This window comes from Vanacampus margaritifer, chromosome 3 (genome assembly GCF_051991255.1).
Source record: "Vanacampus margaritifer isolate UIUO_Vmar chromosome 3, RoL_Vmar_1.0, whole genome shotgun sequence".
NCBI lineage: Eukaryota > Metazoa > Chordata > Actinopteri > Syngnathiformes > Syngnathidae > Vanacampus > Vanacampus margaritifer.
In genome coordinates, this window is record NC_135434.1 from 28,136,652 (window position 1) to 28,164,151 (window position 27,500).

The 27,500-nt window shown below is 40.0% G+C and overlaps 1 protein-coding gene across 1 annotated transcript in view; it reads left to right on the plus strand.

Annotated features, from left to right (window-relative positions):
• Positions 1–27,500, plus strand: part of ccdc125 (coiled-coil domain containing 125) — a 53,989-nt gene that overhangs the window by 6,704 nt on the left and 19,785 nt on the right. Inside the window, exons 2-8 of the mRNA XM_077561876.1 lie at positions 12,696–12,962; positions 16,031–16,092; positions 16,157–16,243; positions 19,970–20,047; positions 20,225–20,310; positions 20,385–20,467; positions 20,550–20,662. Coding sequence (XP_077418002.1) covers positions 12,707–12,962; positions 16,031–16,092; positions 16,157–16,243; positions 19,970–20,047; positions 20,225–20,310; positions 20,385–20,467; positions 20,550–20,662 — 765 coding nt within the window. The 5' untranslated portion in view covers positions 12,696–12,706. The remainder of the gene's footprint in view (positions 1–12,695; positions 12,963–16,030; positions 16,093–16,156; positions 16,244–19,969; positions 20,048–20,224; positions 20,311–20,384; positions 20,468–20,549; positions 20,663–27,500) is intronic.

Sequence of the window (27,500 nt, forward strand, 5' to 3'; positions counted from 1 at the left end):
TTGATCAGCTTTTCCAGGCGAATCAACTGTGCCCATCTTTGCCCATGGAAAAGGCACTCCAATGAATCTTCTTTCAGCGACCTCCTCCGTGTCCTTGGGCAGCTTGTCAGGTAGACACTGGAACCGGGTGTGGTGGGATCCGTTAGATGGCTCCAATTGGTGTGGACGCAGATCAGCAGCTTAGTCAACCCCCTCAGTCGGAGTCAATTGATGTGATTTGATGAGCCTGGGACCTCGTGGCTCACATGTGGTGGATGTGGCCCCCACCATTATGATCAGCAAACCAATCTGTGTGCCAAATCATTTTCATTTAGTCACTCATAACATACATAGTCTTCATTCTTTACTTTGAAAAGAGCACCTGGTATTTTTTAGCAAATGTTAATTGTTTCTATATCTGTAGGTCCTGAAACATGCTGTTGGACACGGAAAAAGTTATTTTTGTTGTGGCATTCAAACAGAATCCGTTTAATGACATTTGTACATTCAATGGCATAATAATGAAAGTCTTGTTGCCATTGAAACTTTGTGAGGCCAATTGTTTAATATTTCTATTTTTCTTTAATGTCCTTGAGATCAGAGATAATATACTAAATCAAATATGTTTTAATCTCAATGCCTTTTCTATATCTTATGAAGTTTTGTTTTTTCAAGTGGGTTTGTCTGATCCAATCTTCCTAGGAAACCCTTATGATGGTAGATAATGATTAATCAAATATTTTACCATGATATTTACTGTTGTAGATTTTAGCATAAATGTGCTCTTTGTCGTACATCAAATTTCTGTATTTTTAACGCTGGTTTCTTATTATAGCAGTGTAAATCATTTAAAAACAACATCATCTTAACTCAGAACTATTCATGTCCGGCCGGGCCATGAACAGTCTGAGAAGAGATTTATACTTATACCTTAAATAAACACTGCAGTTCATTTTTAACAACTTGTCTCATGAAAAAATGTCACCCAGGTGTGTCAATGTTCCTTCCACACCTAAATGGCATATTCCATGGGCTCTAGAAATTATACTTTTCAATCGTTTCTGAGATGGAACATACTTACCGTATTTCTGCTATAAGGGTCGTCTTTTGTCATCTTTGTAGAACTTACGTTTCCTCCAAGTCAAATCCTCCCCATTCGCTGCCTGTAAATTCCTCACACCAAACTTCATTCTCACATCAGACTTCCTTTTGATACACAGACAGACCAGTCATTCTCACATCAGACAGACCAATCATTCTCACATCAGACTTCCCTTTGATACACAGACAGACCAGTCATTCTCACATCAGACAGACCAATCATTCTCACATCAGACTTCCTTTTCAACAAACTCAGACAGACCAATCATTCCCCCATCTGATAAAGATCAATTTTGATCATTTCAGACCTGAATGTGAAAACTGCAGCCGCTTCCAAATTGCTGCTTCAAAGAGGAAAAACAGACACCTTGTGTCCTGTAGATTAAAAAACAACCAAATTGTGACAATTTGGCCAACACCAGAACTACAAAAAGATCTCCAGCTGAGCTAGCCAGGAGCCATAAAAACAAAAGCCTTTGAGGCAAGAGTTTGTAATGTAAATTTGAATCCTGTAGATTAGAAAAACAACCAACTTAAGCAGATGTAAATTAAGATACTGCAGCGGAGGACTTTTAGGGTCAGGAAGAGATGAGAAAAAGATTTAAAATAACCCCATTAATCTATTGCAGGTCACGAATCTTCCAAATATCTGCCATCTCAACTAATAAAAGAAATGAGTTATAATCAGAAAAACAAAACAAAATCCCTACTTTACACCAACCAAAAAGTATTCTTAAAATGCCAACTAACCTCACCTCTTCTACAGAGTAGTGGGGGCTTGTAAAAACACAGCAGGGAACTTTGCAGATCATGACCCAATTAAAAATCAGTGCTGCGACCTAAATCAAAAATTAAAAATTTAACCAGCAAATTCGCCGTAAGTGTTCCATATCTGAGTCCACTCTGAGAAGCCAAAGTTATAAAAGAGAAATGGGAAAAAAAACTAGAAGGCCAAATTCAACAAGCATCAATCAATGGAAAATATAGTATTTAAAGATTAGAATAAATTTTATACTTCCCTAATTCACATAAGCTGTTCTCAATTTCCGAAACTGCGTTGCTATAGATCACATCTCCTTTCTGACATAGTACAGAGTGCAAATGTCTACAAACAGAATACAACATACGACCTCAGGCACCAAACTCAGATGATTCCAGAACTTTGAGTCCACAACTGTAGTTCATATTCCTTCCTGTCCTTGTCGATAGCAGTTTATGCAGGGCATAGTTCAAAGCGGGCACTGGGCTTTGTGTACTGGAGTTCTCAGGAAAAGTTCATCATGGCAGAATCGATGATAATCCTGTCTGCTCAAAAAGTTGCTGGACATTATGCTCAAACAATGCATAAGAGTCATTGAACAGTCACAGGACGAGCGGATTTACAGTGTACCATCCTTTTCACAGTCCGTGTGGTCACTTCCCCCCCGAAAGTGACCATTGTTCAGTTCGCCGTCCACTCTGAACATCAAGCATAGCAGGAGAATGCTGTTCATTCCATTTCCAGCACTTTTTGGTTGAGTCACCCAAGTGAAACACCTTTCAGTCAAAGATTGAACCTGCTTGAAACATTTATACACTCGGAACAGACAGAGGAAGATGAGATCATAGCAAGAGAACACTGCTTGTTGTCATTTAATTTCCAATAAAAATAAATAAAAAATTCCCCCAAAATATTTTGTTTTTCAAACCCCTAATTTATTCATTTTGTGGTTTTATTTGAATTTGATCACTACACTATAGCAAGTAGTAGTACTATATTTACGCATATGTCTACCATAGACATCTTCATTACGTGTTACCTCAAATTTAAGAAAATGTGACAGCTGTCAGTCACCCTGGCCACTTGGATGGAAGTCCTTTCCAGACTTCTAGAATGGGACTCAGATAAAGACAAAGGTTAAATCATTTTCACACCTATGAATAAGTTATCAGAGATGCAGGGGAAATATAAAATCAAAAATGAAAAGTCTATTTCAATTAAAATTTGGTTTTATTACTTATTCAACTATATTAAAAGTTGGTTTTATTACTCATTCAACTATAAAAAACACAGATCTGATTTTAACAATTTGATTTTACCAGATTAGTATTAGAAGACCCCTGCTATTCACACACACAACAGACTACAAGTCTCCCAAATGGAGACAATGGAAGAGAGGACTAAACGTATCACACCCCCCTGTCCTTTTTTATCTAGTTTAATTTAATTTTAACAGACAACAGTACAAATCACCACCTTCTTAAAACAGCAGCTCACGGCCCCCATCCTTTCAAAATATGCAGATTTCCTGCTACCATTCTTTTTCACCCTTTTTTGAGGACAAAGAAACTGGAGAGAGAGGAAATTTTTCCCACCTCTTTTCCATTGAAATCTACTCTTTTCCTCTTCCTACAAAACGCCATTCATATACATCCTATCTTATCTCGCTCATTTTTGGAGACACAAAATACCTGCCTTCCAACAAACTCAGTCCTTCTTTCACTTACTGTAACTTCAGTTTCCTCTCCCTTGTCATAAAGGCATTGAGGAGAAAAAACACAAAAACAAGAAGAAATCAAATCCCCCCTTTAAACTCACAATTCACACATGCTTCACATATTCATAGTTTCAACTCACCAAACTAGACCCAGACACACACAACACAAACTCCTCAACTTAATTCAGTGGCGTCTCAGTTGTTGAACCACAGACGAACACAAACCTCTCCGAAGTGCGCACTCATTTGTAAAATACACCGTTTATTCGTCTAATAATAACTTCACCACGTACTTATAGCTCAAATGTCGACTTATTCGCGCACAATCCATCGCAACGTTACGGCTGCGACACAGACACGTCGCGCACAATTTAAAACAAACAACGAAAAACCGCGTGGCCACAACACACCATGGAGCTTAACAAACAAACAAACGCGTACACTCAACAATTCATTTCTAAGCCAAGAGCTCTCGCTTGGTTCAAATTTTCCCCCCGGGTCATCTTTCACAGTCAACACTTCATCCAATTTATGTTCCAATTTCTTAACAGATGCGGCTGCCCGCAGCTAACTCATCCTTAGCCTTAAAAACAGATTTGCACGGTAGCATCTTACCAAAAACTCATCTCCTGCGCAAAACTCGTACGCTGAGCAGAGCCGCTAGCTTAGCATCAGCCTCCTCATTCTCAAAATCACTTAACATCGTCCTCCGCGCAACTTTCACAAAGCTATCCAACGCTAACATTCTAGCACAAACCAACATTTGGCTCACGACCCCACACCGTCTAACTTTTCTTCCATTCGAAGAAACTTATAGAAGTGTTTTTCACGGAGGTAATCAGCGTCTGGCGCTGTTTACACAATCAAATTCCACAAACACACCACATTTTACAACGGTGAGAACCAACCACTATCACAATTAGTGCGCATTCATACATTTAAAAGAGTTTCATACTTACGTTGACGCTGTGGTGGAAATGCGTCCAGCATCATGAACTCACTGTTCGCTTAGCGACCAATTCTGACTCTCGACCGGAAGTCTATGCAAACCTCCTTAGTTACGGTCAATTTTTTCGTCCATAATATGTAGTAATTAGTCGTTTTTAATATTTATAAAGTCAGTGACGTCTCACTTATTATACTGCGATATAACAGATCAAAAGTATTCTCATTAATCCCCCCAAAAAAAATATTTTTCTTTTTTTTTTTTTCAGACAAACACAAACAAGACGAAAACGAAACAGATATTAAATACCTTTTGCGCGACTTTAACAAATATATCCTGGATCTTCACGGGCGGCTATATCACACAGCTCTGAACCGAAAAAACGGCAGGCTTCCTTATATATCAATCCACGCACCGTAGCGAACTACGCGACATACGGGCGTTTAGCTCAGCAAACACTACGCGTGATCAACGCGAGCTGCTTATTTCACAACACACATCCGCAACACATAGTGCGATCACCACTAGCTGCTTATAACACCACAACAACAGAAACAGCCTATTCCTCCGTGGTACTCAATGTCACATGCCGTTTTAAACGGCGAAGCGCTTCGACTTGACGTCACTTCCGTAAACACGGGGCATTTTTATGCGCGTCTTAATATTTTCCCGGCTTCTTATTTAACACAACACACACACACCGAGGAATTATGTCCCTCGGTTCAGTAATTCCACACAGCACACACCTTGTTACCACACAGGCGGCTAATCCACTCCGCACTCCCAGTAGTTTATATACTGACGGTTTATTCATACGAAAAAATAAAAAACACAACCTATTCCACCGCGGAAAAAACTCCCATGCATGGTTCAATGTCGTAGTAATTTACAAAATCGAGGACTTTCCGTCCCACCGTAAGAAATATTACTACAACCCCCCTAACTTGTTCACAGATCCCAAATACAACTTAGCACAGACGAAATGCAACCGTATTGATCCTAAACAACCAGAATTTCTCTACGTGGATAAAATGTCCACTCACCTCGTTAATATTTTTGCGCTTTAGAAATCCGGTGTTCAGGATCAATCCCAGCTGTTGAAAAAACGTCTCAAGAAGTCCACGTCGGTGTCACCATTTTGAAGGAATATTAAATTACTATTTTAAGTGTAATCTTTGCGTGTCCAAAATAATTGTATTCAGGATCTGATGAAGAAGTTTTCTTGCAAGAATTTATTTAGAGGCCTCTAAAGACACAGTCAGGACATCACATCAGAATGCAACGTGATGATCCCAAGTGTGTGACAATTTACAGAACATCGACTCATTTATACAAAAAAGATAAAAGGTTCCTCCTCCCCGCTCTTGATTGAACAAAGGGCAGACATGTCATCTCCTAGATTGAACAAAGGTGTAAGGTTGATGGTAAACAGACATCTTTATACAGTTCCCCTTCTTGATTGGGGGAACTGAAGTAATCAAAATCTGACCCCAGACCTTCAGTCCCTAAGTGACAAGAGACTCTGACAACATCATGCACATTGCCCCTCCAACAGCATTTGAGGGTACAAAGATCAAATAAAGTTCACAAAATCACCATCTCACTGTATTATTTTAAACACTCATGATTATATCACATTGATATGCCTATAAGTAAATTCAAAAACAGTAAAACATCAAATTGAAAATGTTAAATGTCTTCAAGTCCCACCAGATATATTTCACATAGGCCACTGGCTTGCTGAGGAAGCGAGGGAGGAGTTACTCCATAACTTCAGACACCCGGGCAGCAGGTCCTGTGTAGAACAAGTGGTGCTTGTACATGTAAGCCTCAAACAACAAGTTAATGTAGTGTGTAATACTGTACATATGTACAGTAAATCACATACCAAGACCTCAGCTGACTTGAGTTTGTTGCAGCTCAGATATGTCAGGTGGTATAACACAGAGCCTTCTGGGGTCCTCTATTCAAAGTGTCCTCCTTCAGGGCATTCCAACTTGGCTGCTGAGTCTCCCGTTGATAATTTTTTCTTGCAGGTCCGTGATGTATTTGTATGATTTCCCTTCTTTCAGTGCAAACGGTGTATATCTTTTGGCATTCTTATTGTACTTTCTCCTGAAACTGCAATCAATACCAGCAATCAAAAGTTACATCAAATAAAGATCATAACAGACTATGGCAAAAATAATTAATAGATATAAGAGGACAAGAGTATTTCAACACTGAGAAGACATCTTGAGAATCAGATGTTGTGAGTGTCGGTAGATTGCGGTGGGAGTTGTAATCCAAGGCTACCAGAAGCACCCTTGCCTCGTAAACAGGGGGAGTGAATGCTTGTCGTTTGCCTGTATACATCAGAATATGGTTCTGGAAACCCTCAAGTTTGGCTGTTGATATACTGTAACACAAACAAAAACAAAAAATTATGATACTACTAGTTAGTACTGAAGTTTTTGTTGTAGTCAGCAGAACATCTATAACATACATGTAAAACAAACATGAAACATAGCAATCAACTTTTAATATAACTTTCAAGCAAGACATGATGAAGCAGTCGACCACAAGAAATATGGAATAAAAGTAAATCTTTCACAATCTACCTGAAGTGGAGATACTTGTGGACAGTCCCCAACCAGCGCTTACTGAGAATTATGTCAACTAAAGCTTTGTGGGTGTTAGAATCTTGCTGTAACCATTCCTTTCCATGATCTTCTTCTAGATGTCAATGCTGGCAGCTTCCCAGGGCCCAACTGTGCTTATTACATACATGGTGCAGTATGCCAATCCAGAGAGACTTAGAAAAAAAAAGACAAAAATCTGTAATATATAAATAGGTTTAGTGGCAACAAGGTTTAAAATTCTGTTGACATAAGTACTCACAAGGAAATGTTCTCTTGTTCCTGCTGTTTTACAGCACCACCAGAAATGGTTGAATATGTCTTTCAACCACACTAGAATCAGAAATTGGCCCTTCACCTTTGCTGCCTTTGGGACAAATGAAAGGGTAGGAAAGTACATTTAATCACAAAATTAAATTTTACCCAATGGAATTGGAAGCTTTTTCAGTGTTTAGCTGCTTTTCCAAGCCCAGGATCTTTGAGTTCTAGGTAAAGGGAGTTCTTGGTTGTAAAAGTTCCGCAGGGAATTTATAATTGCGTTTCCACAGCATCTTAGAGTTCTCAGTAATTAATTCAAATGAGTTTGATGAGCCCAGCCCATTTAACCCTCCCCCTCCAGACACACACAAAAATTTGACCAACCAATCAGCCATGGTCACTGCAGCCCGCCCCCTCAGAGTTCCAGCCTAGCTCAGCAAGACCCTGCTGCTGAGATAGTAGTTGCTTCAACAGAAGGTGAAAGGCTAACCCTTTTGCTTTCCATGCACGCATGATGTACAGTGCAAACCTTGAAATTCTTCATAAAACCATCTGAAACTTCTCAGTCGCCATGTTAAAATAATGACTACATTCATGCTGTGCACTGGATTTCAATTGAAACACTCACCAAGGACCACTACCCGTTTTCCTTGAAGTGAAACAATGGATTGAGATATTTTCTCTATCCAAAACTCTGTGATGGCATCAACGCAGTATGTGTCTTGTATAGTGAAGAAGGTGTTTATGTTTACCATTCCAATGTTCATGAATTTGAATAGCAGGACTACCTTAGCGTAGTTATTTCCAGACAATATATTTGTTCAGAGCAGAAAATCTCCAGCCTGCCTTCCAAAATTCAGTCTTGGCAGGGTATCCCCAAACCACATTTGGTGTCCATTTGAACACATCTGAAAATGCATGAAAAAAACACTGAGAAAATATTTAGAAAAATCCATACTGTGACCAGTCAACAGTGTGAATGCATCCACCTTTCCAGCTACTCAGTAACACCAGATAACGGTAGAGAGCAGAAATTCTTCAATATGGAAGTTCATGCAACTTATATAAGGTCAGTCTTTAAAAAAAAATTGTTTTTTTTAAATTACCACCTAAATTAAAAAAAAACATTAACAGCTAAATATAATATCATAACTACTTACAAAAACCCAGAGTCCTGTCTCACTTGTTGAGACAACAAAAACTTACCCATTCAACTTTCATCACTGTCCCTCTTGTAGTAATTGACACTTTAAATGGTGCAGCGCTGTCACACATTTCTCCCATGCTCAAAACTTTTGGACAATTGCCAAAGGGTAGTTTTACCCAGTCAACCAATTGCCTCAGACAGTTCTCGTACACAATAGCTGCCTTTACTTCAACAATCTCTTTTCAATTTTGACATTTTGTGGCAAAAAGGGACTTGGCAGCGTCCATTGGTTCTTCAATGGCGGGATGATCGTGCACAGAATCATCTATACCGATGATTGGAAGCTCATCGTTGACCCGTGCATATTTTAATGCGTGCTTGTCGAGTTTCTGTGAAAACGTAGCAGCCAGTACACTCCTGTACTAAATGGACCGGTACACACTTGAGTGAGAGTTCAGCCTCGAGCAGGGCTTACGTATGGAGGTAAATATGGTGCAAAAGTAACTTGTACCTGTAAAACATTTTTTTTGTTGTATTAAAAAAAACATTTTTACCTGTATAAATATGTATCTGTAAAAGTCGGGATTTGTACCTGTAGAAATGACAACTTGTAGTCAAAGAAGTCGCCACTAGGAGTCGCAAGTGTTTTTTCTGCTGCTGTCCAGTCACCAAATCTCTCGCTACAGATGGTGCAAAACAGATTTGTACTTGTAGAGCATATCGTGATTTGTACTCGTAGAAGAGGACGGGCTCTGGAGGATTTGGGCGGGCTAAAGCTCAACCTCATTGGTTGAGCGAACGGCAGTGGGTTGAACTCAAATGACGCCACGTTTTTACCATTAATATGCACAAGTCCGAAATTCCAAACAAACAGAGTAGCTACACCAGTTTACGCGTCATTTTAGAAGAAGAGGACGTCCCAGGCGTGAAAATTTCAACATGATTCAATATACAAATACCGTGTGGAACAGCTTAAACCTTGGTTGACATACAGAGCACTCAAAGTGGGCAGAAAGAAAGAAGTTGTAGTATGAAGGAAAGATTTATTGTACGATCATAGCTCGTAATCCGGTGCTAGCCAGCTCATCTCATGTTGTTAATTGTCACGAAAACTGAACACATTGAAGTCACGATTTTCATTTCACGATTTGAAGCCTACCGGTGTAAACATACGATCAATAGCTTGCACCTTGTAAAAAAAAAAATAATATAATTTTTTTAAATACCTCATAAACTGCTGCTTAGTGCTTAGATGTGAAAATTACTCTAGAGCTACAGAACCCTATTGAATGTTTTACAAGATAACCTAAACCTATAACCAAAAGTGGACAGTACTCAGCTACTTGTATTTGAGTAACATTATATTCAAGTATCTGTACTCTTACTATCATAATAAAATGAAAACAAAACGTTTTTACTGCGAGTGAATCTTTAAGCCACTACAGGTATTTTAACCTCAACCCTTTATCCTCTGTATTTAATCATTTTATTTTAAATATTACAATGTCTTGATAAATGTCAGTGTTTTTGCAATGTATACTTTGCAAACAGTTAAAAAAAAAAAAAAGGCTCTTACACTCTTAGTTTACTCATCACTCACAGTACTCAAATATTTGTGCAAGTATTTTTTCTGCACTTTTAATTTCTACTTGAGTTTAATTTTACAATGTAACATTACTCTTATTTGAATATAAATATTGGCTATTCTGCTTTTGAAATGCTAGTCTATCTGTATCACTAAGATGTGAGCAGTGTCACTGTCACCTAGCTACTTTAACAAAAGCAACTAGGTCAAATGTCGACTCATTAGGGCTTCTTGTTTACCCCGGAGCGTGTACAAAGCCAGGCTATGGAAGCCTGGCTTACGTTAGCCTTCATTAGACGCAGCTGCAATGGGTTAGTGGAACGACTTGCCGCTTTATTCGGAGATGGTGTTCACTTCCAGCATCGATTTTTTGCATGAGCCTCGCTTTCTTTAGCTGCGTTGATGGAATACCCCCCCCCCCCCCCCCCGATCTTCAAATCAAGGTTGACACTACCACAACAATGGATGCAGAAACGGCTCTTCTGGACATCAAATAAAACATTTCAAATGATGCACAATCTTGTTTATTGAATGATACATGTTGTTATTTGATCTGACTATTTCAAATAACTCTCAATAGTACTTAAATTGTACTCCTTTAACATTTCAAACTCAAAATTGAAAGACGTTTAGAAAGCATAATTTCTTCACTTTCCCAAAGGTGATTGAAGTGAAATTCTCTCAGAACAGTAACCAGTGTATCAAGGATTCTCATTTGTTGGACTTTGAAGCAGGTTTGATATCACACCATGTGCCACCGTCTAGAGATGGATCAAGAAGTAGCTTTGATTGACCGCATGCTGGCATCTGTGCAAACAGAATGGTTGGGTCAGCATATTCATACAATAAAAAATAATCATAGCTTCCTAGCTGGGTCATTATCAAAACACAGCCACTGACATTATACGTAATCGGTTAAACGTTTAGCTTTATCTTGTTCGCCAGAAAAAAACAATGATTTTGTCACATCTTAATATCAGAAATAGTGGTAATACTGATAGACACAGACATTGTTCATAAACATTTGCATTATTTTTATATGGCTTCAGTGTTGAAGGCAAATGTGTATGTTTACAAGCGTTAAGAATGATCATTTGAATTTCACTGCAAAACAACACATGGGATACTGTATGTACAGTAAAAGCTTTTGAAAAAAATGGCAAATATGTCATCATGAACTCACATCATATGAAAAAGTGTCGCGCTTAATATATTTCAGTTCAAGTATACAGGTAGTTTTTGAAGACATTAAAGAAGTGCAGGGACAAGCTATACTCAAACACAACAAAAAGAATAATTTTCAACCCATGCACTAATACAGTATGCTTTATATTCTCAACGGAAGTTGTAGGCAAATATACCTACCTGTAAAAAAACACAGTTAATTACACTAAATAACTTGCGTGGCTATTAATTCTACTCTGAATAAAAGCTGCCAGCGGGAATCACCTTTCAGGCAGAAAAATCATAGTAGCTAAATAAAGAAATAGCTCGAATGGTGTGGAATTGCTAATGAAAAGCTAGTGGTCGGAAGACAATGGTACAGACATTGTATTAATTAGAAAGGGGCATATTTCTTTTTCCTCAAAACTCAAACACAAATGTACTTTTACTTACTGGTCAAGTAGAAAGCAGGCAAGGGCACCGTCAATTTCCAGGCTTAGTCTGTTCTTCAGTTCTCTCCATCTGGCAAACGCAGCATCAATATAAATTCTTGTTTTGTCGCGCTGTTTTTTCGGTCAGGACATTTTTTTTTATGTGCAATAGGTGACTTGGAATAAGAGGAATATGTGTGGTTATCCATTTCAGTTTTACACTTTCAAAAATAAAATAAATCCCCAAAGCTATTGTAGTGCTTGATAGCGTGATACTTTTCAATGTTCTCCACGCTGACTGGAAACTTTTCTTCTTCGTTGTTTATTGGGGGTTGGGGGAAAAAACGAAAGTTTGTCTACAAACGAGTTACGAAACGCGATAAGAAATGCGCTGCTGAAATTGTCTCTTTCGGGCACCCGTAGCAAAAAGATGGCGGGTAAACATGGTGGCCACTATAAAGTGCGACGCCAGCCATGTAAAATAATTAGTGATTACTAGACTTACCATTATATAAAAAAATAACAACACGTTTATGCGATACAACATATTTTTTTACATACTACTGAGATAAACTGTTGTTTTAAGAAAAAATGAATGCATTATTAGTTCACCACTAGATGCCACTATATAACACTGAGTGTCCCTATAAATCTCCTCATGATGCAAATTGTTCCAATTTTGTGTTTTCTGACAAATCTGAAAAAAATTACTTTGGGGATTATATTAAGATTTGTCTGATTTTCTGGAGGGTTAATATTATTAAGTTTTTATTTATTTATTACTTTGGTGATACAAAATAAAATGCCAAATAAAAGGCTGTTACTGAACATCAGTTATGGTATGCACTTTAACCACAGAGTAAAAGTGGCAAAAATTAGTAATTACGGTACTTTGTTGGCATTACATTTAAAATTAACCAGAGTTTAAATATATTTAATTACCGTACTACATGGGATTTGAGATCCATGCTGTTGTCTGTGTAATTCAGAGTTTGGCCTGATGCTGATGCAAGACGTCCACAAGGCAATTAGCCAGGATGATGACCTTGTGACTGGAGACCTGGGTTATGGCATGACAGTCAGAACAACATCCTGCTCAACCAGGAAAAAGAGCCAAAGCTTCAATGGATCTCGAGGACCCATCTCACCTGATGCAGATTTGTACAGACGATACCATGGAAGGGATGCAGCCTGTATACCCAGATTGATGACTGAAGGCTGGGAGAAAATCTCCACCTGGAAGATGCGGCTCATTGGTAATGGTAATTCAACAATAGATTTTACAGTGTTTAAAAAAAAAAAACTTTAACATGACATGCTTGAACAAAACAAAAACAGTAGCAAATGAAAAGCCCAACTAAATCTTACTATATTTAAAATATTTATGTAATATACATAACAGTGGCGGCTGCTGGTCATTCACAAAGGGGAAGATCTTTTTTTCTGGGCAAATCATTGAATGGGTTTATTTACTTTCATTTTTGCATTTGTAAGAAAGACTAACAAATGGCTTCGCCAATATTTGGTAGACAAAATTCATATTACCTACCATGATGTGCAGCTTGCTAGCAGGTGGAGCTTCTGACGAGGGTACACGTTTAGTGTTAATTTTATCCCCTATTTTAAAATTTAGTCTCAGTTTTATAGTTTTTATCACAGTTAGTCAAGCTCATTGTGTTCAGTTTTAGTTGACTATAAATCTAGCATTTTAATCTTTATTTTAGTCCAAGAAAACATAATTTTATTTGTCTAGTTTTAATCAACAACAAAAATAAATACATGTAACTTTTAAAATACAAATAGAGTAAATACCGAGCTACTGATTCTACTGTAGGCTACAATGGCTGCATACAAAACAGGATTCAAACCTGTAACCACACACTTTCAGGGCGACCGTGCTAACCGCTATGCTACAAACTATTTGTCACACCGCGGTGAGGGTGGCTTGTCATTTCCTGTTTTATTTTGAAAAGTCTGACTCCTCTCGTTTCAGGTCACTTGCCTTTCCTCGTGTGGTGTCTGTGTCAACCCTGATCCCTGATTGTGTCCACCTGTGCCCCATTACCCTCATGTGTTAAATAGTCTGCGTTCCCCCTGTCTTGTGCCGAAGTGTTTTCGTTTGGGCCACTGAAGCCTGCCATAGACCACAGCCTTGTTACCTTTTTGCCTTGTTACCTTTTTGCCTTGTTACCTTTTTGCCTTGTTGCCTTTATTGCCTTGTCTCGTGAGAGAACCTTTGTTTGTAATTTTTGTATAGCTTAGTTTTGTTTAGTCATAGAGTGATTTTTGTTTTTGAATGTAGTTTGAACTTCCTCCCTTTTGGAGCGCTTTCAGTTAATATTTGAATAGCCTTTATTTTCTCCCTTTTCAACGAAGAGCTTTTGTTTTGTTAATTAAAAGCTGCTTAACCCTCCACCGCTTCCTCTGCGTCTGAGTCCAAAAACAGCCTCGTTGTGTCACTATTACACATTCACTAGTGCATAATTTGTGTTTGCAGTTCTCGCGCGATTTACGGCAAAACAGTGCTAGGGGGCAAGTTGCTGGTCACAAATATCCGCTGCATTTTATTGCTATAATTAAATGCACTCAGCTGGTAGACTTTTAGCAAAGAGGAAACCGGACTTAACAATGGCCAGACTTATGGGCGCAATGATGCACTTTATAAATTGATAAATTAGTATTTTGATAAACTTTATGTCTCAAAATATATATATTTTTTGTATCTTGCATTAATGCTGCAAATCCAAACCTACATAATATTTGAAATAGAACAATATTATAAAATACTTATTTGATATACACGTAAATTTTATTATTGAATCAATTTGATGCTTTGTTTGGCCTGCAAGAAACTTCATCCAGCGTCCATGTAGTCAGTGTAGGAATCACGGATTCGCAGCTTGACTAGTTTTGCCTGTGATGTCATTTGTATGTTGTGATTTGTACTCGTAAAAGTGATTTGTACATAGATGTGATTTTGTGTGAGTAGTGAAGCTTCGTAGTCAGAGGTGAGATTTGCATTGAAAAGGCCATTTAGAAAAAAAACATCAAACCCACACAATTTTGTTTCATAGTCACAAGGAAAACATTCAAACAGACAATTTTGATTCATAGTCACAAGATAAAAATTCAAAACCACACAATATTTATTTCGTACTCACAAGGAAACATTTAAAACACACAAATTATTACTATTAAACCCGTATCTCACAGAGTGGCACAGGTTTGGCTGGGTCCACGCACATAACGAGTACAATGTTCCCTCATTTAACGCGGGTGTTACGTTCCAAAAACTACCTGTGATAATGGAAATCCACGTTAATAATAATTTCAAAAAAAAAACTCACACACACAACAACAAAACAGCTGTTACAAATGACACTATAGAGGATGAGAAATCCATTTTGACAGCGGGAGCGCATTGCTGCTGAGCCGTCAACTGTTACGACTAGGGTCGGGGTGAACAATCTTAATTTTAATGATGAAGATAGCTGGACACGAGAAATCCATTTTGACACGGAGCTGGCCGGCGCCCGCACGCGTGAGCCGTGGGGCTGTGGCAGACACACACAACGCAGCAGACACACACAACGCAGCAGACACACAGCGCGCTGAGCAGTCAAACAGCACGACTGGTTCTGGAAGGACAATCTTAATTTTAATGATGAAGTGTGAAGATACGAGGCTGGACACGTAAACCCATTTTGACCGGGACTGCATCGCCGCGGTAACCCCTGGAGCGCCACTCGACCGCCCATGGCCAGCATGGGCCCGTGTGAACCGTGGGGCAGGTGGCGGACAGCGCGCTGAGCCATCAACTGGCACCACTGTCTCGGGGCTGACGGCGGACGGCGCGTGCATACACTGTAAAAAAACTAACACTTTTTTAAAAAACACGAAACAGCGAGATGAACCCGCGATAAACGAGGGAACACTGTACTGCTGTTTCTGCTGTCTTCCTTCAGTGTTGCAACACTCTCTTAAAGCCTCTGTATCCTTTCAAACCCTTTTTCCTTTTGCATTCAAATTATGAACAAGCCGGCAGAAAAAGCAACACGTGCTACAACAAGCGGACCCTCCCCAAGCCTGCGTTGTTCAGTGAGATACGGGCTTTACGAATATCTGTTATCTTCATCCATACATATCCACTTTTTGTGAATCGTTTTGCTAAGAGGTGTGCCGTGATATTTTTTTGTGATGTAAAAATGTGCCTTGGTTCAATGTTCCAGAGAACTTTACAATATTTTTTTGTTGCTCTCTGTATAAATGTTGCCTATCTCACACTATAGCTTTTAATGCAAGATTACATCTTTCGACTCTCCAGATGCTTCCTTTGCTGACATGTCCAAAGAAGAGTTAAGAGACAAACTACTGGAATCTAGTGAGGTAAGAAAGAAACATAACTTAAAAAACATGCACCTTTGGGATTGACGGTTCCCTTGTTTAACAGGTAATCGATGTGTTAATATGTGAGCTAGAGGTGGCACATCGTTACCTAGAAGGCAAATTTGAAGCCCTGAAGATCCTACAGGGAAAGGTAGCACACCTTCCATATTACACACACTGTGCTCCAATTTATTATACAAATTATATTTTTATTTGATTTTCCTACAATTTTGATGACAATAATAGCACAATTTTCAGCTCATCAACTACTGGACTAAAATAAATATTGTTTTTAAACCTCCTAATCCCCTCCCTGTGGTGTCACCTTATCATGTTGGAGGGGTTTGTGTGTCCCAGTGATCCGAGGAGCCAAGTTGGCTGGGGCTTTATGCAAACAGGGCATAGTTTACAATAGGAGAGGGAGCAGACAAAGAACGGCTCTGTCATCCGATTGGCCAACAGCGATGCAGCAAGCAACTGCGCTGCACACGCCCATTTCCTGGTTGTACGCAAGCAAGGCAGAGGCACCCGCCAGCTGTCACTAAAGTCATTAAAAATACAGTGTATACAATAAACTAGTACTATTAGTGTTTTACAACAACGGGGAACAATATTTACAATTTAATATGTATGAGGAATTTTAACTCTTTCACTGCCACTGACGTTAAAAGACGTCAAGTAAAAACCTACGGAGGGCCGCCAATGACGTCATCCAATTTATTTTATTTTTTTTTTTGAAACGGGTGGAGGAAAGCCTTCCCCAGCTGTGTTGAAAGTTTCAAGCAGGTCTAGTGAGCCTAATGACTATTTTTGGCCCCTAGATGGCAGCAATGACTCTCTTTTGACAAGATTGAGTAGGCGTCTGCAGAAGACATGAGGCGGGGCTAGAGTGTTGAGGGGACAATGGCTGAAGAAGCCATAATGGCGATCGGTTGCAAGCAGCTCACGGTCGAGCCGTTTTTTTCAAAGACGAAAAGCATCGACCAACGCTATAAAGAGCACATTGATGACGACGATGATCATCATCGATGATGATGATGGTGACTCCGAGGTTGACGGCGAAGTTGGAAGCGTTGACGCGGCGGCTATGACGACGTCATAAAAGGTTCACGGGCTAGCGATGCCAACACCGGAAAACGCGGAGCACAACCGAGCACGCTCAGGCGGACGTTCAATCGGACGATGAAGAGTGCCCCGAGTCCAATGCATATTCATCGGAGGAGTGTGTACAGTCTGCTACTTGCTATTCCCCGGAAAAAAAGGCCGTCTGCACGCGAAACGGACAATGGAAAGTGAAAGTAATCTGTTGTGCAAACCCTGCTCCCTCTCCTTGCACGCAGGAGAGCGTTACAAAAAGAAAAACTGTATTTGAAACATCCACATAATTGTAAATAGTACCACAGTTGCACACATTTGTAAATAGTTTGCGAAATTGTTTTGTCAAATTGTTACACTGTTGAATGGAAATAAAAGTATTTTGCAAACTAAAAACACTTTTTCATTGTTGGTGGTGGTGTATTACAGAAGTAAAGCACTATTTAAGTGTTTGTGGCATCATTCATGGACAAAAAGAAGTGTACAATTCACTAGAGTGCATGAAATAACATCGTTTCACAAAAAGCTCTTTTTCTCCGCTTTTTGTTTCAAAACAGAGCATTTCGGTGAAAGTAACCATTTTCTATTGTTGATTACTGAAGAACGGAATAAGGTAGAAACAAACTTTTTTTTCTGATGAAAGATGAGAGTCCAATCTTTCATTTGGTAGTATGTGTGTTTCCATAGTCCAAACACAACATTTTCTGTGGACCTTGAAAGATCTGTCAAAATGCTTAAATCGGCTGGCACTGGCGACATCCCGTTTCTGAAAACGTCTGGCAGTAAAAGAGTTAATGATTGTGGCGACCGTGGCTCAGGGTGTACCGGAAGGTTGGCTGTTTGATCCCTGCTCTCCCCGAGTCATGCGTTGTTGCGACACTTCACACACATTGCCTCCAGTGCCAGCCGGAGCCCGGAGCTTCGTCACTCCACCGGCCCATGGTCATGGATCCCGCCTTGTGGATGGTGGTTTTAGTGGCCGCTGGAGGGCTTCGGTTGCTGGCGAGTGAAGGCGACGAGCCGGTGACTTGGAGAGGCGGCTAAATGAATGACACTGAGTTCACCATTCAGAATGAATGAGTGCTGGCAGCGAGCTTCGCCTGGCAGTCGCAAAATCATGATCGTAACATTTCATCCACCGTGGTCCATGTGAAATAAGCAAAGTGTGCATTACGTTTGCGCATGCGTGAAAATCAAGTTTGCTTGCTACCAAACAAAGCCGTCATTTGAATGGCGACGATTGGAGTGAATGTTTGCGTAACTGCACACCTTAAAGCTTGCAAGCACTGTTTAAACGGCTTTCAGCCTTAAGTGACAAAACAACAGGTGCACTTGGTGTCGTTTTTAACTGTCCTAATGGAGTTTATAGGCAAAAAAAAAACACCATTGCAAAGCTCAAGAAGATGGAAGTGTCCGCTTGTAAACCTCTGTTCATTCTTCCCAATTTCCAGACAGAAAAGAAAGATCCAAATGGACGTAAAAGAGGCTAAAATGGAAAATTTCTTGAACACATCTATTTTGTCATTATCCTGAAACCAAGGGAGCAGACGGAAGCATCGCGAAGCTTGCTAGCAGACGTATGTGTAACGAAACTAATGGAGTGACGGTCATTTAAGAACCTGCTTCTAGCACCAATTGACCCCTTAAGTGAAGAAAGATCCTACCCGTCAGCTTGAACGTGTCCCAGTGTTGTGTCCTTGATCCAACTCCCGGTAAAATGCACACATTCAGCAATATCGGCTGACATGGAAGGTGGCCAAAGTTTCAAACCATGGGTTTTGGCAAGCCATCCGTCACTTGTCTTCAAGGGGTCAGAAATGACTTTGTCTCCAACGATTAACAATTTTCACAGCGTCTCTCTCTTCCTCCTTTATCAATAAGACTGGTAGTTTTTGATTGATGCAGCATATGCAAAGGCAGTCAGTGTTGCCGGACGCAGTCCTCGTTGTAACAGGCAATCCACGGTGACTTAAAAAATGCTTAATTAAATCATCAACTTTCATGCGGTTCAAATCGTTTAAACCTCAATTGCTTTCCATTACTCTGGACTACTGTTCGGTAGACGGGTAACGCCCCCCTGCCCACAATGCACTGCGCGGTCCAAGATGCGCAGTTAGCTTATTGTAAATATGGTTCAGTGTTAATGTAAAATGCAAAATGTTTGTACTGTGTACATTGTATTTTTGCCTTGACAGTGGTTGGGCGGCGGGCGCCTGTGTCTCGCTGGTTTGAATCTGAAAATAGCTTTTTTTGGTCTACATTTCATATATGTGATCGGCTCTGGCAAAAGGGTCCTCATGTCAACAAATAAAAATTTTGTTATTCATATATTCAAATTCTACACTTCATCCCCTTTAAAATGTAATAAATGGACGTACCTCATTAAATTGACAAAGTTACAGGAATTTTAATGTTGCCAGGTTGAAAGCCTTAGTTTTGAGAAAAAAGGAGTTTAAAGATGTGGTCCTTGTATCTTTCAAATGCCTATAGGAACCAGTACTTCAGGGAAAACATAACAAACCCAAATTTTCAGGAACTGTTAAAAGATTACTGGAAAGTCAATTCCAATAGCAGGTAAATTGAGGAAGTTTGACCTCTCAACAGATTAAACCAGTCTCAGCACAATATTCATTTGGAAAAAAAAGCACAGATCAGCCAACTAAAATGGAAAATGTTTTCATTGTACTATTCATGCTGCAGTTTAGGCTCTGCATACCCTGACGACTCATTACAGGTCTTGTCATACCTGATCTGTTTACCAAAGACACGTTTTTCCACTTAGGCCATCCTTGAGCAAGCTACAAGTCACACTAAAAGCCTGCTGCAGAAAAGTGAGGAGAGGGCCAAAGCTCTGGAGAAGGTGCCGTCTTTCTATTACCTGCTTATAAATCTCAAACAAGAGTTTGGTCTGTTTTATGTTATACAGCATGTGAAGAAATGAACCACTGATATTACAATTTACTGTGAATTATTCATTTATTAAAAGTCAATAATTAATGATTGAAATTAATAAATATGTATGCATCATCTACTCAAGGAAGTGAACAGCTTGCAGTGGGAGCTTAGTTTCAGCCAGCTACAGATGAAGACGTCCGAGCAGTTATGGGAGGAGAGATACAACAGGTCAGAATAATGTAATTCTATGGTTTATTTATTGAGCTGTTTTTCAACTTTACGCTCATTTTGATTCATGTCAGAATCTTGACCGAGAACAAGACACTGACACAGAAACCTACAGACAGAGAAGAAGAACCATGGCGTCTCCAAGCAGAAAACTCAGGTAACGCAGGTGTTTTCACGTCAATCACAATATAGTTTCCAAATAGATGTACAGTATTGTGATTGTGTGGATTTGTGTTAAGTGCTTAGCCGACAATGTTTGGAGCTTTTTTCCATGCTGAATATAAAGGAGCAGAGGACTTTGCAAAAAACTAATCATCTATACAGTCCAGAGAGAGATGCAAGTGTACAGGAGGTAAGAACATTCTATTTAAATGTGAAGCCTCATAAAATGTTTGCTGTGCAACACACAACTGTGACATTCTGCAAGCAAGATCTTGACTACACAGTCAATTTTGTACAGTAAATTTTACTCTATTTAGAGTGGGACCAAATACACTTTTAGAGTAGACTAATATTAAAACTTCGAAGAGAGTAAAATAAAGAATTGTAAGAAATAAATAAAATAAAAGTCACTCAAAGGTTGAGGAACGAATTCATGACCTTCAGTTTGGGAAATTGCCACATTACCACCTGAGCTATGCCCCTCCTACTGTTTGCTTATCTGCAAGTGGAAGATTTCAGCTGACACGAGCGATACATTAACACACAGCAGGAGCTGTGTGACTCAGGGAATAGTTCAGCTGTCTCCCAAGCTAAAGGTCGTGAGTTCGTTTTTCAACCCTTGAGTGACTTTTTGTTTTTCAATTCTTTATTTTACTCTCTTCCAATTGTAAATATTAGCCTATTAGAGTCTATTTGGTCCCACTAAAAATAGGATCAAATTGACTCTACAGAATTTACTGTGTATTAGACACAACACATTCATAGTGTCGTGTAGTTTTTAGGCCACATTTATTTCACAAGATTCACTTGATGGCAACAACATTAAATACATTTGCACATTTGATGATCCAGTACAAGTGCTGTATCAGCAATGCTGCCTTTACAGGGATAATTTCCTGTGACAATGACAGGCAAATGTTAATTGACAATATTTTTTATTATTGTGGCTGTTGTGGTAGCTTCACCACATTGTAGTGAAACATGTATTTTTACTGTTATAAAACCAGAGTGAGGAGGGGTCCTAATGTGTAATACTTAGAAAGTCAAATCAAGTCGTTTATTACCAAAAAGGTCAAACTCAAAGCAAAAGGCAAAAAGGGCAAAGGTCTAATTACCAGGAGAAAAAAAATAGACACCACAGTTTCTTGGGTGTGGGGAGTGGTGGAGGTTGACATCATGCTTGTCCCTGCGGACATGTAGTGTGTTAGCTAGCATACAACACAAATGGGATAAAAACAGAAAAAAAACAAGAAGAGGCTTGGAACACAGCCGAACTACAGCTCAGACTCCAAGAAAACTGAAAAAAAAAAATTTAGTTTATTCGAGCACACGTATTTGCACGTGCACCATGCATGGGCTTGACGCAGAGGCTGCAGTTACGCTTTTGGCCAGAGGTGGCAATCGCAAGTAGAAAAGTAACAAATGTTTAATCGGGCAGTGGTTCGCAACCATTTTTCAGCTATGTACGTCATGTGAAATATGTTTACAACCAAGTACCCCCTAACCAGCGCAATACATTTTTTTGTTGGAGGAAAAAAAAGGCTTAAAACAAGAGTGCTGTGCCATCGTTTAAAAAAAAAATTATAATAATAATAATTCGAACATGTATATATAAAAAAAACTGACTGGTTATAAAAGTACATGTGTAAAGATAAAATATACAAAACATATAAAACAACAAACACAACATTAAAGCAGCGTAAGCAACATAATAAATTTTTGCAGTGGTTCACCCAGTCATAAGCTACACATTTATATACATGTTTGAAAAGGAGTAGGAAGTATAAACTTATGAGGTCCTACCCCTTTAACATCCGTTACACAATAAATAGTAGGTATCTATATAGTAGTAAACAAAAAAATGCTAATATACAGCTAATGTATCTTGATTATTAATAACAAAGGTTATTATAGTAATTAGTAATAGTGATCACATTGAACAGTGTACCTTATGCATATGTTATCATACTTTTACATATACATATATATTTTTTCCTTGTCAATAACAACGCTACTACTACTATTAATAATAATAATAATAACAACAACCAATGTTACTTTTCATTGACAAGCACATCATCTTCCCTATACTTTTCAAAAATGTTTATATTTCCTTTTGAACTGATCTGTTTGGACATTGTTGTAAATCAGTACTCAGCCTTTTCCAAATTTTCACTCCTCATACATTTGTACGGAAACTCTTCAATGTTGTTCTTGAATACTTTGTCTTTAAGTTATGTATTCCCCTCAAACCATAACATCCTTGTCTCTCTGAAAACACATTTTCAATATTGCCCGGCGGTAAATTATGTCTAGCTTTATACACTAATTGTACAGTATTAAGTTCCACAAGTTTTTACCGCAACAACATCAGCCATGACTCATGACTGTCTCTTTTCTTTTTCTTTTTTTCCCAGGAGAGCTCAGTATTGTTCATTCGGTAATTTTACCGATTTGACATGTCATCAACATTGCTCTCTCTCTTTTTTTTTTTAAAATATATATATATATTTTTTGTATTATTATTTTTTGTATGTGGGTGAATATGTGTATGTGCGTGCATGCGTGCATTCATTAGTTCACCTAAAACCTATAAAAAAATAAATAAATCCCATACCGTTTCCCTAAACCGAACACTTCCAGCCAGAGTCGTGAGGCCGTCAGGAAACCCGAGAAAGGACCAAAGAAAAGAAAGGAAAGTGAAATCCAGCACCGACCAGACACCACCCACCAGGCCACCAACCAGAGTCCTTCACCAACCCCAGAGACATCTAAATTTCAACAAATCAGGGAGACCTCAAGAGACCAAAGGAGAGACTGAGGAAAGGAAGGAAGCGGAGTGAGATCCACAGACACCAGCCTCCACCGATTCAATGACCTGAGGAAGATTGTGTCTAAGTTTTGATAGATGCTGGTGTGGTGGATCTGGCGTGCATGAAAATCTCCACCAAAGAGGGGAGCCGTCGACCCCCGCCAGGACAGAGCAAGCGCAACACCTCAGGGCAACACCTCAGGGCAGCGCCAAAGGACGACCCCCGGGCCCCGCAGGGGCCACCGGCCAGAGAGCAAACCCAGGAGCAGGAGCGCCCCCCACCCCAACGCGGCCCGCGCCCCCCACCCAACGCAGCAGGACGGGGCACTGCAGGCCCACCAGGAACCCCACCGGCCCACAGCAGAGGGAAATGATATCCCCCATGCTCCGATCCACCCGCCTCCCAGGCATGTCAGTGAGTGTATGTGGTGCATTAAAAAAAATTAATTAATTAATTTTAAAAAAAGGAGACGATAAGAAGGGCAGGAGGCAGCGGCAGGGTCGCAGAGAGAGGGGGAGAGGAGGAGGAAGGGTGACGAGGGAGAAGGGACAGGGAGGCGGGGAGAGGCGAGGAGGGAGAGGTAGCAATGGGGAGGAAGGGGGAGGGGAGAGCGGACCATGGGGCACCCCGGCGGCCCACAGGGCCCGAACCGCGTCGCCGGGCCCAGAGCGACGGACCACGCCGGGGCGGCGCCGCCCCGGACACCAGGGAGAGCCCCGCAACGCAACACCCCCCAAGAGACCCAGGGAACGGCCAAGACACAGCCGCCACCCAGCAGCCAACAGAGGGGCAGACCCGCCCACGCCCAGCCAGGGGGGGACAGCACCTATGGAATTAACCCCCTGGCATGCAATGAATCCGAATATTAACCCTTAGTGCCCATTGGAGGTGAATCTGCTCGATCCTGTTGGCAGCAACTGGTTTCCTGACTATAAAAACACAAGCATTAGTTACAAATTGCCAAATACAGAAACATCACTGTAAGTTATCACGATGTGGTGGCTCTCGCTAACAGGCAGAATTAAGGAACCAGAATTAGGTTAAAATATTCTATATACGTAGACCATGTTTCTATAAATTTTGATATTTGGTTTTTATTTGAGGCAGATATTTTTTCCATTAAAATGTGATTTATGAGGAGGTTAGACCATTGGTCGATATTCAGAGTTTTTTTTTTTCCAGTTAACAAGGATTGTTTTTTTTGCGATAGTAAGGGCTACAAGTGTAGATTGAAATTGTTTATGTGGTAAGTCAGTTGTTGTTAGGTCGCCTAGCAAACACAAGTTTGGAGATAAAGGTATCCTACAGTCCAAGATAGCGGAAAGTTTTTCTAAGATTTTAGTCCAGAAATACATAACCGGAGTACATAACCATAACGCATGAAAATAAGTGTCTGTAGTGTTTTGTAAACACTGGAGACAGATGTCGGAGTCTGAGAGTCCCATTTTCTTCATTATATATTGAGTAATGTATATTCTATGAATAATTTTATATTGGATAAGTTGTAAATTTGTGTGTTTTGTCATTTTAAATGCGTTTTCACAAACTTGAATCCAAAAGTCAGATTCCGGAGCTATAGACAAGTCTGTCTCCCATTTTGAGATGGGTAAAGACATTTTATCAGATATGAAAGTAACTTATATATTTTTGAAAGTTTTTTTGTTGTTGTCGGAGAAAGCTTGGTAAAATCTTTAGCTAAAACAGGCGGTTGGAGCGTACCCCGAAGTGTTGGAATTTGTTTCTTTATCATATTTTTAACTTGTAGATAATGTAAGAAATTTCCGTTTTTTATTTTATATTTTTGGAGCAAGGATGTATATGATATAAACATATTATCTGAGAAGAGATGGTGGAGATGTGTAATTCCTTTCTGCTCCCACACACCTAAATAAAACGATTGCTTATTAAGTTGAAAGTCGGGGTTATGCCATCGGGGAGAGAGCCCACAGGGCTCCACTTGGGCTTTTGTAATTTCTAATGCCTTCCACCAGGCAGTCAGGGTGGCGGAAATCTTTGGGTTTTTAAAACAAATAATGTCGCTTAATCGATGTTGTAATAAAGAGTAAATCTAGAAGTCTGAGGTTGTTACAATCCTTCTGTTCTAGTTCCAGCCAACAGTTAGTATCTCTGTTGGGTTGTGCCCATAGAATGATATATTTATTATTATTAGTATTTTAAATTACCTACAGGAAATGAGTAGTGTGGGTCCTGGCTTGCAGGGTTCCATGAATTTTCTGTAATAGGTAGAAGTGTTGATTTTGTCCAGTTAATAGAATAATCTGCTTACTGTGAGAACTTAGCTATTAAGTTAAATACTTCCCCTAACGAAATAGCAGGCTTTTCTAAATAAAGTAAAATATCATCGGCATATAGATTAATTTTATGTTCTGTTACCCCAGAGTGAATTCCTTGAATCCTTCTTGACTGTCTCTTTTCAACTCCTTCTTCTTTTCCTTTCGGCTTTTCCCTTCAGGGGTCTCCACAGCGAATCAGTTGCCTCCATCTAACCCTGTCCTCTGCATCCTCTGCTCTCACACCAACTACCTTCATGTCCTCTTTAACTACATCCATAAACCTCCTCTTTGGTCTTCCTCTAGACCTCCTGCCTGACATTTGACAACTCAGCATCCTTCTGCCAATATACTCACTATCTCTCTGTACATGTCCAAACCATCGCAGTCTGGCCTCTCTGGCTTTATCTCCAAAGCCTCTAACATGTGCTGTCCCTCTGATGTACTCATTCCCGATTCTATCTATCCTGGTCACTCACAAAGAGAACCTCAACATATTTATCTCTGCCACCTCCAGCTCTACTTGCTGTCTTTTCCTCAGCGGCACTGTCTCCAGACCAAACAACATTGCTGGTCTCACCACAGTTTTATAAACCTTTCTTTTCATTTCCGCTGAAACTCTTCTATCACACATCACACCTGACACTTTTCTCCACCCGTTCCAGCCTGCCTGCACACGCTTCTTCATTTATTTTCCACACTCTCAATTGCTCTGGACTGTTGACCCTAAATACTTAAACTCCTCTACCTTCTAGGTCTTTTCTCCCTGTAACCTCACTCTTCCACTTGGGTCCCTCCCATTCATCCATCTTGCTACGGCTAACCTTCATTCCCCTCCTTTCCAGGACAAACCTCCCCACCTCTAGCTTTTCCTCCACCTGTTCCCTGATTTCACTACAGATCACGTCATCAGCAAAATCATAGTCCATTGAGATTCCTGTCTAACCTCGTCTGTCGTCCTGTCCATTACCACCGAACAAGAAGGGACTCAGAGCTGATCCCTGATGTAGTCCGACTTCCACTTTGAACTCCTCCGTCACACCTATAGCACACCTCTACCCACTGTTCACCTCTGCCCTCAGTCTAGCTTCAACTACTTTTTCCCATAGCTTCATTGTGTGGCTCATCAGCTTTATTCCTTTGTAGTTGTCACAACTCTGCACGTCTCCCTTGTTCTTGTCACACCGCGGTGAGGTTGTCTTGTCATTTCCAGTTTTATTTTGAAAATTCTGACTCCTCTCGTTTCAGGTTACTTGCCCTTCCTCGTGTGGTGTCAGTGTCAACCCTGATTCCTGATTGTGTCCACCTGTTTCCCATTACCCTCATGTGTTAAATAGTCTGCGTCTCCCCTGTCTTGTGCCTAAGTGTTTTCGTCAGAGCCACTAAAGCCAGTTACCGTCCACAGCCTTGTTGCCATGTCCCTTGAGAGAACTTTGGTTTGTAACTTTGAATAGCCACAGTATTGTTTTAGTTAATGAGTGATTTTTGTTTTGATTGTAGTTTAGACTTCCTCCCTTTTGGAGCGCCTTTAGTTTAACTTTGAATAGCTTTTGTTTTCTCCCTCTCAACGAGGAACTTTTGTTTTGTTTAATAAAAGCTGCTTTAGCCTCAACCTCTATCTCTGCGTCTGGGTTCTAAAACTGCCACGTTGTGTCAGTTCTTAAAAATAGGCACCAGCACACTTCTCCTCCATTCCTCAGGCATCTTCTCACAATATAAGATTCTGTTGAACAACCCGGTCAGAAATTCTACTGCTATCTCTCCTACACTTCCATACCTAAACAGGTATATCATCAGGACCGAGTGCCTTTCCACTCTTCATCCTCTTCAATTCCCTTCTCACTTCATCCTTACTAATCTTTGCTACTTCCTGGTCCACAACACTACTATTACCACTACTTTGCAGTCGCTGATCTCCTTCAGA